General features: G+C 35.6%; 2 protein-coding genes across 3 annotated transcripts in view; both read left to right on the forward strand.

The window, feature by feature from the left end:
- LOC142352250 (uncharacterized) overlaps positions 1 to 9,150 on the forward strand; it is a 70,776-nt gene extending 61,626 nt beyond the window's left edge. For both annotated transcript variants that reach the window (XM_075404725.1, XM_075404726.1), the window contains exons 6-8: positions 6,276 to 6,467; positions 6,977 to 7,187; positions 7,881 to 9,150. In XM_075404725.1, coding sequence (XP_075260840.1) covers positions 6,276 to 6,467; positions 6,977 to 7,187; positions 7,881 to 8,425 — 948 coding nt within the window. In that variant the 3' untranslated portion in view covers positions 8,426 to 9,150. The remainder of the gene's footprint in view (positions 1 to 6,275; positions 6,468 to 6,976; positions 7,188 to 7,880) is intronic.
- Positions 1 to 23,983, forward strand: part of LOC142351433 (cytochrome c1, heme protein, mitochondrial-like) — a 344,310-nt gene that overhangs the window by 235,436 nt on the left and 84,891 nt on the right. The window lies entirely within an intron of this gene.

Here is a 23,983-nt window from a genome sequence, read left to right on the forward strand (position 1 = left end):
TTTCTCTCCGACGTAGTCGGTTATAATTTTTTGACACTATTTTTCTAAATTTTACTCAATTTGTAACAATGTTTTTTGGCTGGGCTTTGGGTTGGTGGATAGAAAACAAAACGTAAAAAGCTATGCAATACCCTCAAACTTTCAATCTCTCCGATATTTCCACGAAACGCTTTACATCATTAAGAAGCAAGATTAAGCTCAATCGTCGCATTCATTTCATCAATCAGAATTTTGATTTTCATTGTTTAAAAAATAGTTCTTTGCATGTTCAGTAAGTTTTAGAATAATGTAAAGAAGAATTTTGTCAAATTTTGTTAGAACAGCAGATGTGTTAATGGATTTTAAGAGTTTAGAAGCAGTCCAAGAGTAGTGGACTGAAAGTTTGTTAGGGTTGAGTTTGATTCTGGGTTTTATCCCGCTTTTGTCATGGCTAATATTTTCAAATTGTAGAATTATTCAACTTTTCATTCTAAGCAAATTAAGTGCTCTTAGAGCCTTTCAACTCTGTCTCAAACTGTTTTGGAGACTTAAACTTATGGTGTGAAGGGCGGTTCTTATAGGTTGAAGACACCCTCACTGTTGACCCCTCCCCCCCCCCCCCCATTTTCAACATTTCAACACCACGAATTTTAGCTTTCTTTTTTTTTTTACAAAATTTGCTGTTTTTCAATTTTTTTTTACATTTATTGTCTTTATTCAGGTTTCTCAGCCTTACAGAAAATCTTCGTTAGGGTTTGATAATAAGCTACTGGAAAAGCTTTTTGGTCATGGATTAGTTTTCAACTTTTATTATCACAATTTTTAGCAGTTTTTTATGCAACTTGCAACTTTTTTCAAGTTTTTTGAAATTTTTCGTCCACATAACCTCCTCTAAGGTTTGATAATAGATTGGGAATAGTTTTTTACCGGCTATGGGATGGTTTTCAACACTTTAACATCACGAATTTTAGCAGTTTTTTTTTAATAAAACTTTTTTTTTCAGTTTTTTGACATTTATTGTCAACATTCAAGTTTGTCCTCACCCAGGGGCCAGAAAACCTCCTTGAGGGTTTGATAAAAAAAACTAATAAAGAATTTTTTGGCCATGAATATTTTTTAACATTTTAACATCACAAGTTTAAGCAATTTTTTGATAAAACTTGAAGTTTTTTCAATTTTTTTTGAAATCTTTGTCATTTCTTAGGTTTCTCCAGCCTCAACAGCCAAGCAACCTCCTATGGGGTTTTGTTATAGGTCATTTCATAGCTTCTGGATGTAATGAGATGTTTTTCAAAATTTTAATATCAGCAATTTTTAGAAAATGTTTGCAAATTTTTTTAAGTTTTTTGAATCTTAAGTTTTTTAAGTTTTTTTAAGTTTTTAAGTTTTTTTAAGAATTTTTAAGTTTTTTGAGTTTTTATTTTTTCTGGCACCAGGGTCCTGGGGATCTTCTCCAAGGCTTGATAATAAGTTGTCGCATAATTTTTAGAACTAATGGAATGGGTATCAATTTTTTAATGACTCCAGCTTTAGCAGTTTTTTGATAAATTTTAATTTTTTTTTGTTTAAGGTTCCAAGTTTAAGGTTCTTTATGAGCCTGTGAAACTATTTAAAGCTTGGAAAAGGGATACAGGATAGTTTCTTGAGACAATGAATTGGTTTTGAAGATTTTAATATCTTGATTATTAGCAACATTTTGTTAAAATTTTTGACTTTTTTCCTTTTCCGAGTTTAACGATCATTATTGGCCAACGAAGCTTTTCAAGTCTTGCAGATAGGTAACTTGACATAACTCCAGAGATAACAAATACTTTTGAACATTTTCACTGCAAAATCTGGAAGCTTCCAAAAAATTTCTCAATATTTTGCAAATTTTTAAACTATCATTTATTTGATTTATTTACTAACAAGGCTAGAAAACTAAAAGTTGCATAGTCGAATCAAGCTAGAGCTGGCCTTGCTAAACCGTGGCTAGCTACTGACGAAGATAACCGCTCGCCGGCCGTTTGAGAGCAATCTGCCCGACGTTAGTCGGTTATGTTTTGTTATTTCAATTCCAATTGGCGTCATGGAAACACTGGCCGTTGTTTCCCTACAATCTGCCGGGTTGGTTTTATGTTATGGGTAGGTGATAGAATGAGTTGCATCTCAAAGTTTGTAATTGCTCTCAAACGTGGTTTGGAGCAATTTTAGTAAACGTTTGTCTTTTCGCTTGGCCGTTTTTGCGCTTCTTTCAAACATTTTTTCGATTTCACTCCAACCGCTCGCCGGTCTTTTGAGACCAATTCGCCCGACGTTTGTCGGTTATGTTTTTTAATTGCGCTCAAACGAAGTTTGTAGCAATTCTAATACTATTAGTCTTATGTGATTTTTGTACTACCAACTTTCTGTCTGCTCCTTTTTCGTCTGACCATCAGAGTTTTCGTCCACAAAAACGGGATGAACAGGTGAAGTCCAGAGGCATGATATTGGTGGGCAGTTCTCTTAGAGCTTCACTATTCTCTCTAAGTTACTTTTGTTTTGATAGGATAAGTGTAATTGCACTTATGTTTGGAAAGTCTCTCCTGATTGTTTATAGCTGCGAAGCTGTAAGCTGAGCGTAGCTATATTGCGGTGCTCTTGGTTTTTTTTGTTTCGTCGTCTGACGCTCTTTTTTCGTTTTACATTTGTTCACACAGCAAAGCTGAAAAAGTCAAATTTTCTGAATGACTTCTTCCTCTCACTAACGACATTTGCGCGCGTGACGTCATTTCTCACTCGCTTTAGCGAAAGTTTTTAGGTTATTTGCGTGATTAGATTTTGATCATACATGACTTACCTCACTCAATAAAATGACTTTTGCACTTTAAAACTTAGGTTTAATTTGAATTTGTTTAAGGTCAAAGGAACTCATATGTACAGTAAAGGTCCCTAATAAGAGGCTTCTGCGGGATGAATTTTAACAAGTTTTATTAATTTATCGCTGAATGTTTTTTAGCCTAGTTTTTTGAGCGGCGTCGATTTTTTTTCAATTTAGATCTGTATCTGTTTCTATCTCTATTATATGGCACGCAGGTCTATTCTTTCGCAGCTATTCCGGCAATCTGCCGGCTGTTTGCAAATTAAGATCTCCTGAGCCGATAATTCATTCGGAAATTTTGGTAGCATTTAAGAAATGCTATTTTTGTGCTGTGTCATTGATAAATGATTAAATTAGAAATCATTTTGAACAGGAAATATTGCTATAATTTTTTCAAATGCCAAATTTTGTCAAGAGATAAAAAAAATTGCCTGCTGCACCCCCAATTCAAACACTATAAGGTAATGGTGCGTTATGTCTTCATTTCTAAATTTATCCAAAACGTATTATCTCGGTATATCATACAAGTCAACAGCCGTCATTTTAAGCGTCGTCTCCAGCGCTGTCTTTTATTTTGTTTCTTTTCAACTGGAATGGATTGAAATCACTCTTCTCTGATAGATCAAATAGATTTATTAGTCTTCACACACGTTTTACCGCCTTGTTTTGAAGATGCCTTTTTTGCTTGAGTTATACGTGTATGCGTCTGTTCCGTGCACCGCTAGTGCCGCTCATCGTAATTACAAACAGGCATTTGTTTGATTTAAGGCGGCTTTTGCTCCTGTCTGATTAGTTTCTCTGGTTCCTTTGAAATATTCCCGATTGATTTTCTCATGCCAGAAAAGATGGATTTAAGTAACGCAAACTCCGAAATCGGGACACTACCGCTGAAAGAGAAAGAATGACTCCTTTTCTGTTAACGTCCTATAACCTATTCATTATTGCTGTGTTATAATAATTGTTATATACCTTTTCATTTTTCTCTGTTTTTCGAAAACTGGGATAATTTAACGTAGCATATTAACAGTAGAAATCCCGCTATATCGAGTTATGATGTAACGGATGAAGAAGTTATTTAGTTGATCATTAAAAGGGGTTGTTAAAGTTATCTATAAAAATTTCGAGTAAAAAATTGAGAAGAAAATGTTTTTGTAGTAGTTGACGTCTTTTCTGAGTTGTCGGAACTCAGAATTTTAGCATAGAAACCATGATAAAATTGTATATTAACAGCCGCATTTCTCGACCAGAATTGATAAATTTTACGCATTCGAGAAGGATTAGAGTTGTATCAAAAATCTTGTTTATTCTAGAAAAAATCATAGAAAAAAAACGAAAGCATTATGGCGGTATCATTACCATCTAAATTTGGTCTCGAACAGTAGGCAGAAATTCTATATAGGTCTATATAGGTTTAAAATATTGGTCTATTAGTTGTAAAATGGACATAGAACAAGATTTTTGGAAAGGTAAATTACTTCTATAACCAGTTGTTAAAAGTTTAATAGTCAAAAATAATATTTACATTGTTTTTCTTGCAAAATATTTGAAATTTTGAGTAGAGGCTCCTTGTTTTGCAAATTATTTAAAAAATAACTTCTGAAGTAGCCAATACTTCTTTCGAATGGTTCTAGATTATATTGCTGAAGCAGACGTATTTTTACTTTCCCTTACTAATAGCCGCCGTCAGCCTCTCAACGGCTCATATTTTGGCGCTCTCCTTTTTTTAATTCACTTTGCCTTTTGATCAAATTTTTTGTTTTGCATAAGTCATGATTTTCTCGCTTGACTTCTGACTTACTTCACTCACTGTTTCAACTGAAAAAATTTCAAATTCTTTTACTCAATGAATTACGTAATGAAGTGATCACAGTCAAAGTCAAAAGAGCAAAGTCAAAGGAAACGGGTTAAACCGATAAAGAGCGGTCATAGTGCATTAGGTTATAAAAATTATTAGAGCGATTTTTAGCTGACATTAGTATTAAATCTAATAGTTTTCAAATTAGAAACTGCATTAAGTATATTTTTTGAATCTAACTGAATTTACACCACAAACTAGAACACTTTTTGACACTAAAAGAAAAAATTGATCAATTTCTATCTCCTTCCTTTTAATGGCCGTGCCGCCAGCCTCTCAAACGGCTATTATTTAGGCGATCTCCTTTTTTACAACTCAGAGAATTTGAATTGTAGTGGGGCGATGTCTTTTAAAATCTATGCACACATTTTCATGATTTTTGAAGTCGATGATTTTGATCGAAACAGGAAATGCGAAAAAGCGAGCGTTTTACCTCACTCACTGTTTCAACTGAATGAATTTTAAATCCATTCACTCAATGAATTACGCAGGATAGTGTATACAGTGAAGGTCAAATGAGCAAAATCAAAAGAGACGGGATAAACCGATAAATCCCGATCATTAAGTCATTGAGAATTAGGTTGTCAAAGTTCATTAGAGTGAACTTTGCTAGCTGACATTGGTATTAAGCTTATTAGCTTTCAGTTTATAAGCTGAATTAAGTATAGTTTTAGAATCCAACTAAAACTGCACGCCGAATTAGAACACTTTTTGACACTGCAGAAAAAAGAAATAAAATGGTCAATTTATCTCTTCTTTTTCTGTTTCAATCCCGATGTGCATCAAGCGCGTCAACGCCGGCTATTTTCCGGCAATCTGCCGGCTATGTTTCTGTTTTAACCCCAATGCGCATCAAGCGCGTCAACGGCGGCTGTTTTCCGGCACTTTGCCGGCCTTGTTTTATTTTATTTTGCCTACTTCAAGAGGAAGTTTAGTCCACTTCAGAGCCGTTTTTTGTTCTAGGGAATGTTTGCTGGCTTTTTGTATGATAAGTTGTTCTGTTCAGCAATTTTCTCGCTAAGAACATTTTGTCAAAAAATTGTCAAGACTAGTTTTGTTTCCTTAAAAATTCTCTTATCAATTTAGAAACACTCATTTGTAGTTGTAATTTGTCTTTGGTGGTAACATTGCAATTGTGTCGTTATTTTGTCTGATTTCATTGAAATATTCCGTAACATTTCACATTTTTTCTGTGGCAAACTTTGATTCCCGTGTTGATCTGTCGGTTTATCCGTCGTATAGCTGAATTTCTCAGAATTTGGCAAAATGATGCACTAAAGTTAGAGTGTGAATGCCAAGGGTCAAGTTAGAGTGTGAATGCCAGTGTTTGCTGAAAAGATTTGGCGAGATATTGAAATAAAAGTTTTTTTAGCGAGGTCAATGAAAAAGCAACCACTTTTTCAACGGAAAATAGCACACAAAAATTCGTCCAATTACAAACGATTAACAAGATCAACGATAGTTTATTGCAATCACAACTGCGAGCATTTTTTTACGCTTGAATTTAGGGTATTCAGAGTGTGCGAAACGTTAACGTAAGTTTTTAAAATTTAGGCAAAATGGATTGCAAAGGATTAAAGCCTATTTGCTAACTTTTTGTAGAGGTGGCCTTCGGAGCAAGACTGTGCTATTCTGGATCCGAACACAGTACACTACATGCGGAAGAAGCACCTGACAGAGATCACTGTGCTGTGTATCAATGCACTGATTGAGTGCTTCAAACAGTTCGAACACTTCTATGGACGCTTCGATGAGCAAGTCCTCTTCCATCTCATGTGCAAGTCTTTCCTAGAGGTCAGTTGCAACCCCCCACAAACAACCCCCCCCCCTCCCTACCTCAACAACTCCACCCCCAAATGGGGCATTTGCGCTTCAAAAATCTTTCGTTTTCGAAGTCCTTCACGCACAAAATTAATGCTTGCTCGAACTAATGCTTTTTATTGCACTGATGAAGCTTTTTTTGCAGCTAAAGAATTGTAAAGAAAATGGTTAGTTATAAGTGGCCAATTTCTTCCGGGGATTGAGTGTTCTGACTCCCGGAATGCCACGACTCCTTTGTAACTGAAAGTCAATGGTAGCTGTCGTCTTAAAACAAAAAATGACTCAATAGTACTAGCCGAGATGGTATCAACAATGATCGTAGTCACTTGAAAAGATATCTATCTTGAAGTAGGAGTATAAAAACGCATTTTGGTTACTACTTCGTGTACCCTTCTCTCACAAATGTCTATACAGACCTCTGTGAGACGGACTGTAGACCTAGAGATGAAATTTAAGTGTACATTTTCTGTGTATTTTGTTAGATGCTGATGATCTACATGGCCCAGTACTACAACCCAGAGCGGAAGACCCTCAAGCTCCTATCTGGCATTGAGCTGGACCAGAAGAGTCTTCAGAGTGGAGGTCTGGCCAACTTCTGTGAGCCCATGTTGAAATTTGCAGAGATGTGCCATGAGTTAGATTTACAGAAAGAAGAGTACTACCTCTTAGGAGCTCTCATTCTATTTCAACCACGTGAGCTTTCTTCTTTTCTTACTTTTTAATTTGTGGTTCATTTTCAGATTTTGCAAATCATCCACTTGGGATCCGAGACTTTTGTTGTTCCCAATTTTTTAAAGAATGAGAGCTTTATGCTGGACCACTCACTATTTTGTCAGACTTTTTGAGAGCTGTCAGAATCTTTGAGAGAATCCCTGGACTAATTTATGGTTACCATTTTAAAGATTTTTGCCTCTAGAATTTCGCTACAAAGCAAATTTTCGAGAACTTGCTTAACGGAATCAAATCTGGCAAGATTCTTGCAAGAAAACGGAAGAGCTATAAATTGCCTTGCAAAGTTTCAAGCAATATTCTATTTTTTCCTCACTCGGTTTGTAATTGTGAACTCCCGATGAGTTATGTTATGTGTTCATATAGGCCAAAGTTAAGTAAAGCCGAGTATTCGGTTGCGATTAATGCAGATGTAAAAATAACAGAGCTTCCATGCTAATTATTTAAATAGTCTACTTAAAATCCAGCTCTGTGAAGTTCAATAACTTTTGTTAGCTCAAATTAAGTTAAACATCTGTTGCATATATCGGGACGTTTTCTTTCAACCCAGGTCTGGGAGACACCTGGAAAAGTAGTGGTAAAAAATTTTGTAAAGAGATGATCCGAGAAAGGAAATAGAATTGAGCAGTTGGTTGACTGTGTTTCTTTTGTTTTTAGACAAAATCTCGGAAGATTTGGATTTGGAGGACAAAGCGATCGACCGGAACAAATGTGTGCAAATTCGTGATACTTACCTGGATGTACTGGAAGAATACGAGAAACTTCACAGGCCTCGAGAGGTTGCCAGACATCTGGTACCTCGAATGCTACTGCTCTTAGCAGATCTCTCGGAATTGAGACACGTGCACGAGAAGTTCTTCGATGAATTCGATGTGAATGCGCCAATTCAGGCAGAGCTTAGACCTCCTCTTTTGAAAAGCATTTGGACCAGTGAAAGCGTGTCACCAGAATCCGAAACCCCGAATAGTGAGAACGCGAAGCCAGAGAACCCTGCCATGTCTCCGGTGTCTACTGGGGGCGACGAAGACGACGACGATGATCCGGATGACATCAGCAGTATGGCTACCGATGAGAAAAACAGTCAGTGTGATCTGGACATGAACAAAGCGGGGTCTGAAAAGACAGAAGATGAAGATGATGAGGAGACTGCGATCATCAATGAGATTGTTGAGGTCAAGCAGGAGCAAGAATTGGTTGCTTGAAAACATTCGAGACATCCGGTATTACCAATAACTAAGCGTGAACAAGCTGCAATTGTGTCTTGGGCTTGATGTGACAAGCTAGTACAGGATTGTTTGGATTAAGTAGTGGAAATGTCACTCCCAATCCGTATTTGTGGATCTTAAAAGGAAAGGCGAGGAGAGATTGTTGTTTGTGTTTAAAACTTTATTCTAACTGTAAAAACTTTGAAAACTTTTATGAACCTGCCATTGAATGGCGACCTTAAGCTGTGTTTATAAAACTTGGTTTTAATCCTGTGCAAAGTGTAGAGAATGTCTTAGCCCTGGTGGTCGAGATACAAAAGTCAAACTTCTGAAGATTTGTTGACTTATTTTTTGTTTTGATATTCATTATTTTTAAGGCGTGGCTGTATTTTGTTGCTTTCTAGTCACAAAGTAGCTAATTTGCAACCATGACAGCTGTGAACAGAAAAGTGAGAAGGTACCGTGTACTGATATTTAAAAAGCCAGATTTTATGTCGAGGATGTTGTTTTACTATTTTAGATACCTTTATTAATATTATTTGACTTGTTCGGTGCTTTAACGTCCTTTATTTACATCTTTATTTTTGTCTTCTATTTTAGTTTAGCCTGCTGTTGATTGTGACTTATTCGATTAAGTTATGGTAACACAAACAAACAATACAAAGTATTATCGGTCTTTGCACTCGTTATGACCTGAACAATATCTCCTCCTCTAAACCATACGCTTCGTTGAACAAACTTTTTGTTTAATCATTTTAGTGTCAAAACTGTTTAAGCTTCTAAATGGCTATGATATTTAATGATAAGGAATCGGAATTGGGTATCCAAACTGATTGGGGGCCTCTTTTTTAATGTTGAGGGGTTATTGCTTGTTCACACATTTTTAATTAACTTTTTTAATTAACGTTTTTTTTTAATTACCTCTGGGTTGGTGGTGGGTTAGGGGAGTGGAGGGGGAGGGGAGGGGGAAAGTGTGTTCAGGCATGGCGACAGTGGATAAGTTGACCGATCTCGCAATTATTGTCATAACCTCCCTATTTTATTACCTGAGTAGTAGTTCGCAAAATTCCTTAACTGTCTTTCTCTCTCTTCTCTTACATTTTGAGCGGGCTCTGATCAGAGGGCCGGCCCTGTCTGTAGAAAACGAGGAATGGTCGAGGGATGCTTTGTTTCGGATATCCTCTCGTCTTTTCGTCTAGTTGTTATTACTATTATTATAACTATTTTTGTTAGCCCTTTCTTTTCTGTAATTCAATTTCAGTACACGTTTGACAACCAACTGTGCTTAACCATTAAGATTGTGCATTATGTTTGATAGTATAAATAAGACAAAACAAGCAGCAGGCGAGGAAGCAAACTAATAAATTTAGAGGTTCCTCTTTTTCACTGCTGCTCGGTGAACACTTTGGTATGGATCAAATAAATTTAAAATATTTCATCTCGCATTTGTTTGTCTCACTCCTTGAAAACAGAGTCAGCTGGCACAAATAGACCTATATCACTCATTTCTTAATTTTTCTAGACTTACCCCCCCCCCCCCCCCCGGCCTGCTATTACTGGTAGTTGAGGATAGCAATTGAGGATGTACAACGCTGTTTCGTTTCGGATCTGTTTCCTTTTCACCTGGGAAAAAGAAAATGACCCTGTATTCTATTGTGAAAGATCCTCGTGATTATATTGCGAAGAACACTGTTAGCATTGCATTAGTTAAGATGCTTGTTAAACTACATTGTCAATCGGTGCCAACAATACTGTTAAATGGGAAAGTATATGAAATGTATTCTATTTTTGCCAGGTGACCTGTTTTCCATTCGTATCATAGTATCATACTATTGCAGCTGACTGCTATAGCTTCAATGGCTTGTCTAAATTCATGTGTAAAGAAAGAGTAGTGAAAACTGATGTGTGCTATCCTGTTGGTTGTTATCCTATTTTGATGCTCTCTTCTATCGCACCCAGTGAAAATCCCTCCCTTCCTTAATTTCCACAATCGCCCAGTTGGCCGACTGAGGGTTCAGCCGCTAACCCAACTTGTGATTTTTTGACTAATGAGATTTGTCGACCAATTAGAATTAAGCAGTCGGATAAATCTCTCATTTTTCATTGTCGACGCATGTGCGCCAATAGTCCTAACATCCTTAATCGCCCATACTGTACCAAGCATTGCTGGCCATTAATCAGTTAGTTCACTTGAAAAAATAAGTCGATTCTGCGTCTCCGGGTTTTTTTTTAGTTTTGAAATTACAACTCGAATAAGTTAATTACATCTAAGAAAGTCAAAGTACAACTTAATTTTTGCCAGAGACAGTGAAAATATGATTTGCATATCTTTAATATGACCATTTCTTGATATTTAGCTGGCCAAATTTTTGAGATATCTGAACGATCTCTTAGTAAGAGCCCTGTATCTCACAAAGCGTGTAAAATATGGCAAAATGCTTAATTAATACAAAATAATTAATATTTAATTGTTTTCTGTTATTATCACTAGAATGGAACGTAACAAAACTTGCAGAAGATTGAAAAAGCAAATCTGTCTCTGATTATCCGTCTCATTGCCGCTTGGTACATACCTTAACTGCTTTTGGGCCTAATTTCAATCGACCTGTTTACAGTTTTTCATTTTTTTTCACTGGGTGTTACCTCTCCCTGTCTCTCATTTTGCAATTGATGATTAAATTATGTTCTCGTGGTCTATCTGTGTCCGTGTCTTTGTAGAAGTAGAAGCAACCCAATCAGCATTACAGGACGTTGCCACGTACGATTGGTAAATTAAAGGATAGCGGATTTTACTTAACCAATAGGCTTTTGTTTACATCTTGTTAACGTTAATCTCAAACCACTCCGATTGCACGTAAACAAAACATCATACATTTCAGTTTGGGAGCAAAATTGGAACTATCACTAGAAACTAAGAATGCGTAGGGTTTTGGGTTGAAAAGTTTGCGGGGTAAACTGTTAAATTGGTGAATTGATATGGCGTTAGGGAAACCCGATCTGACCCAGTAATTTTGCACGCCTCTTAAATATTCCAATATAACGATGACAACGACCTGTAATGAGCTCAGCTGATGATAACACAGAGTAGCGAAGCGTTAATGTCAGGATTGTGCCGTTATTTGAGAAATACATGAGTAGTGAGCCAGTTTGGCCATAATGATCTGGATAAGATGTTGATGAAGTACTTCAATGTATATGTACATTCTTCTTCTTTCTCTCTATTTTCAATCAAAGCTTCCGATTCACTTCTTTTTACTCCCAGTTAAGTCTCCTAAGTAGAATTATTAAGATCTATTCTTTTTGCCCCCCCCCCCCCCCTCACACACCCAGCTTTTTTTACAGGACCGGGCTCTATAACTAAATTGTAAGTGGTGGTCATAAAAAAGGGACAGACAGCAACCTTGACTTTAACCTAAATTCCGAGAGATTTAACACGTAATGCCGCAAGTCAAAAAGCAGATTGGGGTTGTGTGTTGAGTATGTGCGAACCAAGGATTTTATCAAGGAAAGGGCGAACGTGAAGATGATGCTTTTAAGTCTTGCAAAATTTCAAATTTATTTCACAGAATCAGTGGTATTCAAAGCGCGGAGCCGCAAAACGATTCAGTAGATTCGTAGAGACGTACTGCTGAAGTAAACAATAGAGCTCACGAGTCTGCGTAACACAGAATGTTCGAACTCTCAAAATTGTCAAAATACTGTAATTGCCTTTACAGATGATTTCTTTGGATAGGCTTCTAGCATTTGGAGGTGTTTTGGCTGAAAAAAATATAACTCAGATGATAAATTAAGTAACTGGATAGAAAATTTTTCCTTAATCTTTTAAAGCTTAACTTACATTTAAACAAAAGAAACTAACTAATACCGAAAAAATGAAAACGATGACTGCCTTTATAAGGTTCATAAAATCAAAAACACAGAAACAATTAAATACAATCAAACCTTCAGTTATGAAAATTGTTAACACCAGAAGAGTCATGCGCAGGTTTAAAAGAATAATAGTTTGAAAAAGTTTAAAACATTTGAAAAAATAGTTTACAATTGTTCACCGCATTTCTTACAAAAAAATTTACCCAAAAACCTCGACCCGGGTAGTTGAGATTCTTGTTAAACTAGTAGGTCAATTGGTTTCATCAATACTGATAAATGCAAAGTAAATTGGATGTTTTGTATTCTACCATATGACCTGTTTCCAATTCGCAGCATACTATCGAACCAAGTGAAAATTGCCGTTCGTCAATTGTCGCGATTGCGCAATTGGCCGACAGAGGGTTTAGCTGCAAACCCAATTCTGACCAACGAGATTGTTTAAAGAACTCGAATAAGAACGTCAGATTAGAGTTCAGCTTGATGAAATTTATTCCTACCGAGACAGTGAACAAATGATTTGAGTATTTTGAAGACTTTTTCCTGGTGACTTTAAAAACTTTAAATACTCTATCGAATTTTCAGCAGGACCACTTATCGAGAAATCTCAATGAGCTCCTAATAAAAAGTACTTTATATCAAAGTACGTGTAAAATGTGCCAAATTCTTTTTAATACTTAGTTTTCTGTTTTTATTGTCACTAGAATGCACCGTAGCAAAACATGCAAAACTTTTAAAAGCATATATCTCTGGCTGCAATTTTGAAACCCCCTATTGCACTCTGGTACATACCCGACTATTATTTGGCATTGTTTTAATGGTGCGTTTCGCATATTTTTTGCAGTGGTTAATTGCTCTCAAACGAAGTTTGTTGCAATTAATTATATTAGTCCTGTTGGTCTTTTTTATGCGATTTTTCGCTTGACCGGTTTTTCGTCTGACGATTTTCACTTTTCGTCCTCGGGAGAAACAGGTAGCACCCAGCTTATGTTCTGCCACTTTCAGGGAAATTTCAAAAACATCGACCATCAAAAATGTCTCTTCTTTATCACAATAGCATTATCTACAATTTAAAATTTTTTGGAAGATTTAAAAAAACTAGCGCGCAATAATATACATTGATGTAAAGAGCCAATGTCTTTCATGAAATAGATTTAGGAATTCAGAAACTGGCATTTCAAACAGCAGGAATCTCAATAACAACTTCAGCGGATTTTACTTAACCAAGGATAGCGGATTTTACTTAACCAATAGGCTTTTGTTTACATCTTGCTAACGTTAATCTCAAACCACTCCGATTGCACATAAACAAAACATCATACATTTCAGTTTGGGAGCAAAATTGGAACTATCACTAGAAACTAAGAATGCGTAGGGTTTTGGGTTGAAAAGTTTGCGGGGTAAACTGTTAAATTGGTGAATTGATATGGCGTTAGGGAAACCCGATCTGACCCAGTAATTTTGCACGCCTCTTAAATATTCCAATATAACGATGACAACGACCTGTAATGAGCTCAGCTGATGATAACACAGAGTAGCGAAGCGTTAATGTCAGGATTGTGCCGTTATTTGAGAAATACATGAGTAGTGAGCCAGTTTGGCCATAATGATCTGGATAAGATGTTGATGAAGTACTTCAATGTATATGTACATTCTTCTTCTTTCTCTCTATTTTCAATCAAAGCTTCCGATTCACTTCTTTTTACTCCCAGTTAAGTCTCCTAAGTAGAATTATTAAGATCTATTCTTTTTGCCCCCCCCCCCCCCCTCACACACCCAGCTTTTTTTTACAGGACCGAGCTCTATAACTAAATTGTAAGTGGGAGTCATAAAAAAGGGGCAGACAGCAACCTTGACATTAACCTAAATTGCGAGATTTAACACGTACATGCCACAAATCAAAAAGCGGATGGGGATTGAGTGTGTTGAGTATGTGCGAACCAAGGATTTTATCAAGGAGAGGGCGAACGTGAAGATGATGCTTTTAAGTCTTGCAAAATTTCAAATTTATTTCAGAGTTAGTTAGTGGTATTCAAAGCGCGGAGCCGCAAAACGATTCAGTAGATTCGTAGAGACGTACTGCTGAAGTAAACAATAGAGCTCACGAGTCTGCGTAACACAGAATGTTCGAACTCTCAAAATTGTCAAAATACTCTAATTGCCTTTACAGATGATTTCTTTGGATAGGCTTCTAGCATTTGGAGGTGTTTTGGCTGAAAAAATATAACTCAGATGATGAATTAAGTAACTGAATAGAAAATTTTTACTTAATTTTTTAAAGCTTAACTTACATTTAAACAAAAGAAACTAACTACTACCGAAAAAATGAAAACGATGAGTGCTTTATAAGGTTCATAAAATCAAAAACACAGAAAGAATTAAATACAATCAAACCTTAAGTTATGAAAATTGTTAACACCAGAAGAGTCATGCGCAGGTTTAAAAGAATAATAGTTTGAAAAAGTTTAAAACATTTGAAAAAATAGTTTACAATCGTTCACCGCATTTCTTACAAAAAATTAACCCAGAAACCTCGACCCGGGTAGTTGAGATTCTTGTTAAACTAGTAGGTCAATTGGTTTCAACAATACTGATAAATGCAAAGTAAATTGGATGTTTTGTATTCTACCAGATGACCTGTTTCCAATTTGCATCATACTATCGAACCAAGTGAAAATAGCCGTTCGTCAATTGTCGCGATTGCGCAATTGGCCGACAGAGGGTTTAGCTGCAAACGCAATTTTGACCAACGAGGTTGTTTAAAGAACTCGAATAAGAACGTCAGATTAGAGTTCAGCGTGATGAAATTCATTCCTACCGAGACAGTGAACAAATGAATTGATTATTTTGAATACTTTTTCCTGATGACTTTCATAACTTAAAATACTCTATCGAATTTTTAGCAGGACCACTTATCGAGAAATCTCAATGAGCTCCTAATAAAAAGTACTTTATATCAAAGTACGTGTAAAATGTGCCAAATTCTTTTTAATACTTAGTTTTCTGTTTTTATTATCACTAGAATGCACCGTAGCAAAACATGCAAAACTTTTAAAAGCATTTATCTCTGGCTGCAATTTTGAAACCCCCTATTGCACTCTGGTACATACCCGACTATTATTTGGCATTGTTTCAATGGTGCGTTTCGCATATTTTTTGCACTGGTTAATTGCTCTCAAACGAAGTTTGTTGCAATTAATTATATTAGTCCTGTTGGTCTTTTTTATGCGATTTTTCTCTTGACCGATTTTTCCGACGATTTTGACTTTTCGTCCTCAAAAACGGGATAAACAGGTAGCACCCAGCGGGCATTAAGTGCTCTTAGAGCCTTTCAACTCTGTTTCACAGCTCAAACTGTTTTGGAGACTTATACTTGAAGACTTTTACTTATACAAACTAGAGCTAGTTTGTGGGTATTTGGTCAAAATGATATTGAAAAGAAGCTTTTGATGAAGTGAAATACGGGGAAGACTGCAACATTGATTTTAGCCTAAACTGTAAGAAGGTTCCATGTAAATGCCACTAATCAAAACGCTGATTGGGCGTGTTTTGCATGTACGGAACCCAGCATTTCAACAAGGAAATGGCCACAAACTTTCAAATTTATTTCAGAAACCGTTGGTGATATTATTATGGTAAAAAAACGCCCTTGCCATCATAGATTTGACTTCTATGGATAACCCCCTAGCCTTCGGGGCTGTTTTGAGTGTGAAAACATTCGAACTCACTTTGATAAATTTGGTCCCAACAGAAAAGTATTACTTCAACTTATTCTTATAATCAGAAACCAGTTAGTTTAACATACATTCCAGTGGGAGAAGATAACTAATACCCAAAAGTTAGATGACTGCTTTTATAAGGTTCATATAATCAAAAACGCAAAATCCTTTAGTTACAATCATGCTAAAGTTATTAAAAAATTTTAACGTCGAAAAAATTTAATGCGCAATTTTAAAAACATGGAAACCTTTTTGCGTTTAAAACAGAAAAAAGATTTTAACCTTTTATGTTTACTTGTTTAATTTTTAATGCATTTTTAAAAAGTTTGAAAAATTTTTGAGGCCGTGTGCTATACGCTTTACAAAACAGCTTATGTTCTGCCATTTTCAGGGAAATTTCAAAAACATCGACCATCAAAAATGTCTCTTCTTTATCACAATAGCATTATCTACAATTTAAAATTTTTTTGGAAGACTTAAAAAAACTAGCGCGCAATAATATACATTGATGTAAAGAGCCAATGTCTTTCATGAAATAGATTTAGGAATTCAGAAACTGGCATTTCAAACAGCACGAATCTCAATAACAACTTCATGTCTACCACTAAGTGTAACATTGACAGCCTGAAAGACTGAAATGATGACCTGAAAGTCACAATAACCAATGTGCCAAACTTCCAGCAAAAAAATTGAGATAAAAACATTAGCAAATTTTAGTTAATGAAAGACCAATTTTGAGTTTCGTGTCAATTAAAAGCGGCAGTTGAGCACGGTGGGGACCTTTAGTCGCCATTAAGACAACGATACATGGTTGATACACGGACATAAAAAACTCGTTCAGTTTTTATGTCCTGTTTTACTATAAAACGACTGTTTGTCTTTTGACTTTTCATAAAATTTATTTTTCACCAACTGGTGAGATTTTCATATCGTAAATTGAGTTATTGGGAACTATATGATTTCCGATTGCGCTTTTTAGGGTTTTCAAAATTACATAATTATCGGATGGTTAGGGTGCCCAATTAAATGATATGCTCATGAATGATGAAATCAATTTGCTTAAAAAAACAAAGAAGTTCATGAGAAATGCTGTTAATAGTGCGATTTTCTGAATTGTTCTATTCTTGCTGCTAAAAAATGCTCGCCATGTATCTGAAACAGAATATGTTTAAGAAAACAAAAAAGAGCAGCGTAGCGAACAATCGTTTATAAGTTTCCTGTCAGCTACGCGGCACAAAAGATGCACTTTCATAATTTAGTATTGGAGTTCGCCAGGCCAAATAATTATTTTATTTTGAGGTCAGCTTTGCGCAGCTAAATCAAAAGAGATTCTGATAACTGAATTTGAATTAAGAAGACAAGATTATGAAAGTGAAGTGGTTGTCAACAAAAAAGCTAGTAATAACAGACATGTCTGATCATGCAGCGGGAAATGAAACAAGTAAAAACTGGAGACAACTAACGAGCGGGAAACATCAAAAATGATCTGAATAAAATAAATGGATGAAGGCCAAATAAATAAGAACTAAATTTTTGCATCGCATTAAGATTTACTGCACTAAATTAATTGAGATGCATTCATCTCAATTACCGGGGAGCCACGGTGCCTCACATTTATAGCAGTTTAATGGTCGTGGTCGAAAGCTCGTTTTCTTTTTCAGCTCGTTTTCTTAAAAGCTCGTTTTCTTTTTCAGGATCGACCAAATTGGTTAAGACGACGTCTCTGATTAGCGTTTCTTCTTTATTTTCAAAGTCACAATTTTCCGCTAGTTCTTTAATTTTTCCATAGAAAAGCTCAAATATTGCGGCCCGATTTGTTTCGTGATGAGAACGACGTATCTGTCGATTGTTATATTTCGGGATCCAATGAAAGCCTCCTCCACCATCCTCCAGATTTCTGCGGTTGAGAGAGTATCTAACATGATGTCTGGATTTTTGCTCTTAAGAATTCGACGCCCCTCCAAACCGATGCTGAAATAGAGCAATGAGATGGTTTTTGATCTGCGAGTCGCCACGGTTTGTCTCCGGACATTATCCCGATTTCAATCAGTTGTTGGCAGTTTTTTTCAGTTCGTTTTCTGTTGATTGTTTAAGACCAAAAAGTGTATCCAAAATAATATTCTTCTTGGCTAGCACGGCCAACCCGACATTTTTCCCTTGGAGAGGTGCGTCAGGTGTATTTTTATTCCAAAAGGCGTCGATTCCCAGGGGAGTTTGTTTCTTTGCTGACTGCCCAAATACGTACTTCCTTAGTATACTGTCAGCTTTGCGGCGCGAAAATGCAGTTTCAAAATTAGAGTTGTATTTGGTCTGGCGAAAAAATTTATTTCTTTTTGAGCTCAACTCTGTGGAGCAAAATTTAAAAAAAGTTTCTGAAAACTGAATTTGAATTGCGAAGTCAACATTATGAAAAGTGAAGTAGTTGTCAACGAAATAGCTAGTATGAACAGTTATGTCTGAACCTGCAGCGGGAAATGAAATAAGTATGAACAGGAGACAATTAACGGGCGGTAAACATGAAACTCGATCTGAATAAAATAAATTGATGAAGGGTAAATGAAAAAAAACTAAATTTTTGCGTCGTATCAATACTTACTGCACTAAATTAAACAAGATGAACGGATATCACAAAATCCATGGGATTCTATTATGATCCATCGATGGCATCTTTTTCATTTATTTCGACCAAATGAGAGGATTTTGTGAAAATAATATGATCCGTCGATTCTGGTCTGTGAAATTACAATGCTCCATCGATGAGAATCTATGATGTTACTATGATTCATCGATTTTTTTCTATGATATAGCCATGATAGATCGATGGGGATCTGTCAAGTTACCTGGATCGATCGGTTGGTTTCTCGGGGTTTATGATCAATAGGGGGAGACCTCAATTAACAATGGTAGTTCACCGAAGATCGCGATACGAACTAAAATATATTTCGGACAGCACGAACCACATTTTTTGTAAAATAATAGAGGTGCGGTCACACCTGTATGCTCGAATATCGACGACAAGTCTTGAGCATTCAAAAGTTAAAATGTTATCAACAAAAACCGGCAAATTGCGCGGTGAAGAAAAATTCAACCAAATCTTTTTTATCACCAGAAAAATTAAGTTTTGCAAAATATTTAATTTTTATCAGCATATTTTCATCAACGTAATTCTTACAAACAATTCTTCCATCGCCGGCGTGATCTGGGTCGCCGGCTTATGACATTTTTAAAATAATCTTGACAGCTACCGATTGCTTTTGATATCGTCTCTGATTAAAAAAGAACACAAAACAAAAATGACCGGAAAGAAATGTTTTTTTTCCGGTCACTACGGATAATGAATGAATCCGTATGATACATTTAAAAAAGTTGATAATAAAATCGTGTACCAGAGTTTTGATAACACAATGTTGTCTGGGTTAATCAGTCCTCCTTATTTTTTTAAGGTTTTGTATGAGTCGAGGTGCTCGTGAAATGTGTTTTTATTACACGACTGAGCACTCGAGTAAAAAATCAAAACCAAGAGCTGATTCAGAGAGCATCGGAGTGCTGAATCATGAATTTCCAAATATGCAATTTTACCCTCATCAGTTCTCTAATGTTCTTATAATTTAGGCTTTTTTTGACAAAATGCGGATTCTCTTCCGTTTGTGCCCTCAGTACGTTATGCATCCCTGTTACCGACCACATGTCATACCCGGGTCGAGGTTTTTGGGTAAATTTTTGTAAGAAATGCGGTGAATGCGGTGAATCTTTGTAAGAAATGCGGTGATTGCGGTGAATGCGGTGAAATTAAATATTTCACCGCATTTCTAACAAAAATTCACCGCAAAATTCACCGCATTTCTTACGAAAATTCACCGCATCGACTTTTGTGGCAAATTAATGTAAGAAATGCGGTGAAAGCGGTGAATGCGGTGAAAAAAAATAATTCACCACATTTCACCGCATTTCTTACAAAAATTCACCGCGAAATTCACCGCATTTCTTACAAAAATTCACCGCATATGATTTCCAAAGTTAACTCAATCTGATTTAAATTCACAAGAAATGTCAAGGAAGTAAGTGACAGTTGGCGCAGTGGACTGAGAATTTGAAGGCATGCAGGAGGTCAGAGGTTCGAAACCGTGTGAGGAGGGTTCTTTTTTCTAATAATACTGAGAACGTGGTGAAAATAAATAATTCACCGCAAAAATAATTCACCGCAAAAACCGCATTCTTTGCAAAAAGATGTACGAAATACGCGGTGAAAATTATTCTTTTCACCGCATTTCACCGCATTTCTTACGAAAATTCACCGCCAAAACTCGTCCCGGGTAACATTGTAACTCATTATACAAAAAGATGTCACATTGTAGGGTTAATATTTTTAAAATCTGTTTTCAAATTTACAAGTAGTTTTGTCCGCGCTTGTCTTCTCCCTGATGTCTCGTTTTTTGAAGTCTATAATGACAAGAACAGTTGAGCCCATTGTTAAAAGACCCTTCTTTTTAGTGGATTTCGTATTACAGTCTGTATGATTTTAAATCTATTGGTGCTCTGTCTTCTTTTTGCACGTTCTTACACATTTTTCGTTAAATTTTAGATTCCAACTTTCGCTTCAAAAAATGCTTCATCCTCCATAAGAGTTATTTAGATCACTTCCGTTGTTATCTATCTAAAAACAAAGCGTGCTGTGATGAATTTTCGCTTTTTTCGAGGTTTTGTCAACTTTCGCTTTTTTTTTTGTTTTCAAAGCATATCGATGGATACAACGCAAGGAAAAGTTTTCTCAATTTTTTTGATTTTTTTTGTCGTTATTTTCCCGTTTATCTAATTTTACTAAAACCATTTGCTTGCTAGTTTCTTAGTTTTTAATATCCAAAACAATTTTTGATTTTTATCCTTTTTCCTGTTCTCTTATTAATTAAAGCCATTTTCTTGCATTCTAATTTATGAGTTTATGTCCAAATCTCGGTTCTATGCGCTTTATATTGAGTACCTTTCTGGAAAAAATTGTTTCAAAATGAAAAACCGTTGACAATAAAAAAACTGCTCGTATAGCTGGGTAATATAGTTTCTATTTAGTGGCTCAAACAAAGATATGCTGCTTTGTTGTACATTTTTTTCCAATTGTGCTGGATCAGTTTTCGGTTGTTGGTCTGTGTTTTAAAACTCGATTGTTGTTGTTGTTGCGGATTTCCAAACAATAGCTGATTTTTAAACTCAATTTGAAGACTTTACCTTAATTAACATTGCGCTTTCACTTTTAATTTTTATTTATTTTGAGATTTTGGAAATGAGCTATGCCAGAGAGATGTTTGTAAACTTATCACTGGGGCGCCTTTTGATTCATCCAATGAGTTTTGTTTTTGCAACGTTTTTTTTCATTACTTTTGTCTGATAACTATTACCTCATAAGCAATCATCATCGCAGACAATGGCTGCCCGGGCCGAGGTTTCACTCCTAATCCACCCCTCATTAGCGGGGATTAGGGTGTAATCCGTTTTCCACTGTTATTTATGGGGGAAAAAGAGTGTAAGAGTGTAATTTTAAAAAATAAACTTTATCTACACTCTTTTATAGTAAAATAACCTCCTCCTCAAAATAACGAAGACTTAACCAATTTATTGTGTACCTTTGCGCGAAAAATAGTGTAGATTTCCACATAAAATAGTTACGGAAATCTACAAAAATTGTGATTTTTACAATATTTAACGTGAGATTCTCACGAAAAAAAATTGTTTTGAGCCCACCAAACTTTTATCGTGTGTCTTTCATCTTTTTTTTAAATTTTTACATGAGAAGATAATATTACACGATGTTTTGTGTGATTCATTCAAAAAAATCTTCTTGAATGTTAGTTCTGAATTTTTCTCTGATTCAGATGAGCTCAAAAAATCTCAATTCTGAATCTTCTTGTGAATAAGAAAGATTCAAAATTTTTCCCGATTTCTCTCCGAATCAAAACTGAAAATCGACTATGAAAGTGTTCTCAATCAGTACTGATACTCACTGTGCATTAGGTCGGTTTTTTGGGGAAAAAACCCGCAGAAAAACACCACTTAATTTTAGATAGGTAAAAAACCCCAAGGAATTAAACCCCCACTTGACTTTTAACGCGCTGCGTATTTAGCGCGTTTGGCAATGCCTCGCAGGCCATGGCCATGCCTTAGCGGCTCGTGGGACTTGATATAAAACTATCACAACCGAGCAAATTATCATTACCAAATTTAAAATTTAAAATGGGGATTTATTTGCGTGTGGGTGTTACTTCCTATATAAAATTATGAGGGTTTTTTTCGTGGGGATTTATTTCCTAGACCCATTTAGATACAGGCACCCAAAGGTAATTTAACCCAAATATGAATCTTATAAACAGGTGACGGATTAATCATATATGGTCAATACTGAATAAACTGACGTTTTTCCAACAAATTGAAGTCTGCATAGAAAAATGATAATTATGTATTAGCTCATGACTGATTTTTGAAATGTTGTTGATACGTGGTCGCTCTATTAAAGTGTCCCATGCTTTTTGAAGTTTGATGGTTGTATTAGAATGGCTTAATTTTTTTGTTTAGCAAGGACTGAGTAATATGGTTACTCGATAGACATATACTAATTTTTTTCTCTTTGACAAAATTTATTGTTTGTTTTGCCGACAAATTTGATTATAAACATTTTTGATAAGTTTTTTGAAGAATTTTGTAAACCAACAGAACAATTCTGGATTTTACCCTAAACGATCTACGCTTTGATTTCTATCCAAGGCTTTCAGGGTAAAAGTTGTTCTTTTCCTCAAGCCTTTTCAAACTAAAATTGTTGAAATCTAAATAACTGACTAAATTGGCAATTTTTCAATAAAGATGGGAGATTCCATATTTCTCCTTAAAAAAGGTTTCCAAATTTGCTTTGCAATTCTGTTTGGACAGAGTTTTATATCATAAAACTGCACAATGAGGCTCGGTAATGTGCATTTGCACATAATGTTCCAACCCAGCTGAACCACATTTTTGACTTAATTGTCTAACAAAGGAGAATAGGATAAAAAACTCTCAAAAAACATAAATTGTTCGCAAACAATTTTTTGGAATGTCCATTTAAAAAATCGCTTTAAGCTCAAACCAATAAACAAAATTTATAATGGCTCAAAGAGAGTCAATGATACGAGTAAATGCAGAGGCCAGGAGATAAGACGAACAACAAAAATCAAAGCAAAACAAAATCCTTAAATACGATCAAACAACGGTTTTAATTAACATGTAGACAATTAAAAAACAAAAAGGCAAGTAGTTTTGTCCTGGCTTGTTTTTCTTCCTGATGCCTTGTTTTTTGAAGTCTATAATGACAAGAACCGTTGAGCCCATTGTTAATAGACCCTTCTTTTCAGTGGATTTCTTTTCGAACTTAATTAACATGTAGACAATTAAAAAACAAAAAGGGCAAGTAGTTTTGTCCTGGCTTGTTTTTCTTCCTGATGTCTTGTTTTTTGAAGTCTATAATGACAAGAACCGTTGAGCCCATTGTTAATAGACCCTTCTTTTCAGTGGATTTCTTATTACAGTCTGTACAATTTTAAATCTATTGGTGCTCTCTCTTTTTGTTACAGGTTCTTACACATTTTCCGTTGAGTTTGAGCTTCCAACTTTCGGTATGCAAATTATGCAAGAAATGTTTTATCTTGCATAAGAGTTACTTAGTTTGCTTCCGTGGTTATCTAAAAACAGAGCATGCTGTGGTGAGTTTTTTGCTTTTCTTCTAGGTTTTGGAAACTTTTGCTTTCTTTTTTTTTGTTTCTAAAGCATATCGATCGGTCCCATCTAAAACCTTGTACAGGGGTAATCGGTATTTTTTAGTGGCAGAAAAAGTCATTGAATACATTGGAAGCAAGTGTTAGCAATTTTAAGGAGAAGTTTTAACCAATTTTTAATTTTTTTTACGTTTTTTTCCAGTTCTCTAATGAACTCAAACCATTTGCCTGCTAGTTTC

The sequence above is a fragment of the Convolutriloba macropyga genome, chromosome 13 (assembly GCF_964194025.1).
Source record: "Convolutriloba macropyga chromosome 13, txConMacr16.3, whole genome shotgun sequence".
NCBI lineage: Eukaryota > Metazoa > Xenacoelomorpha > Acoela > Convolutidae > Convolutriloba > Convolutriloba macropyga.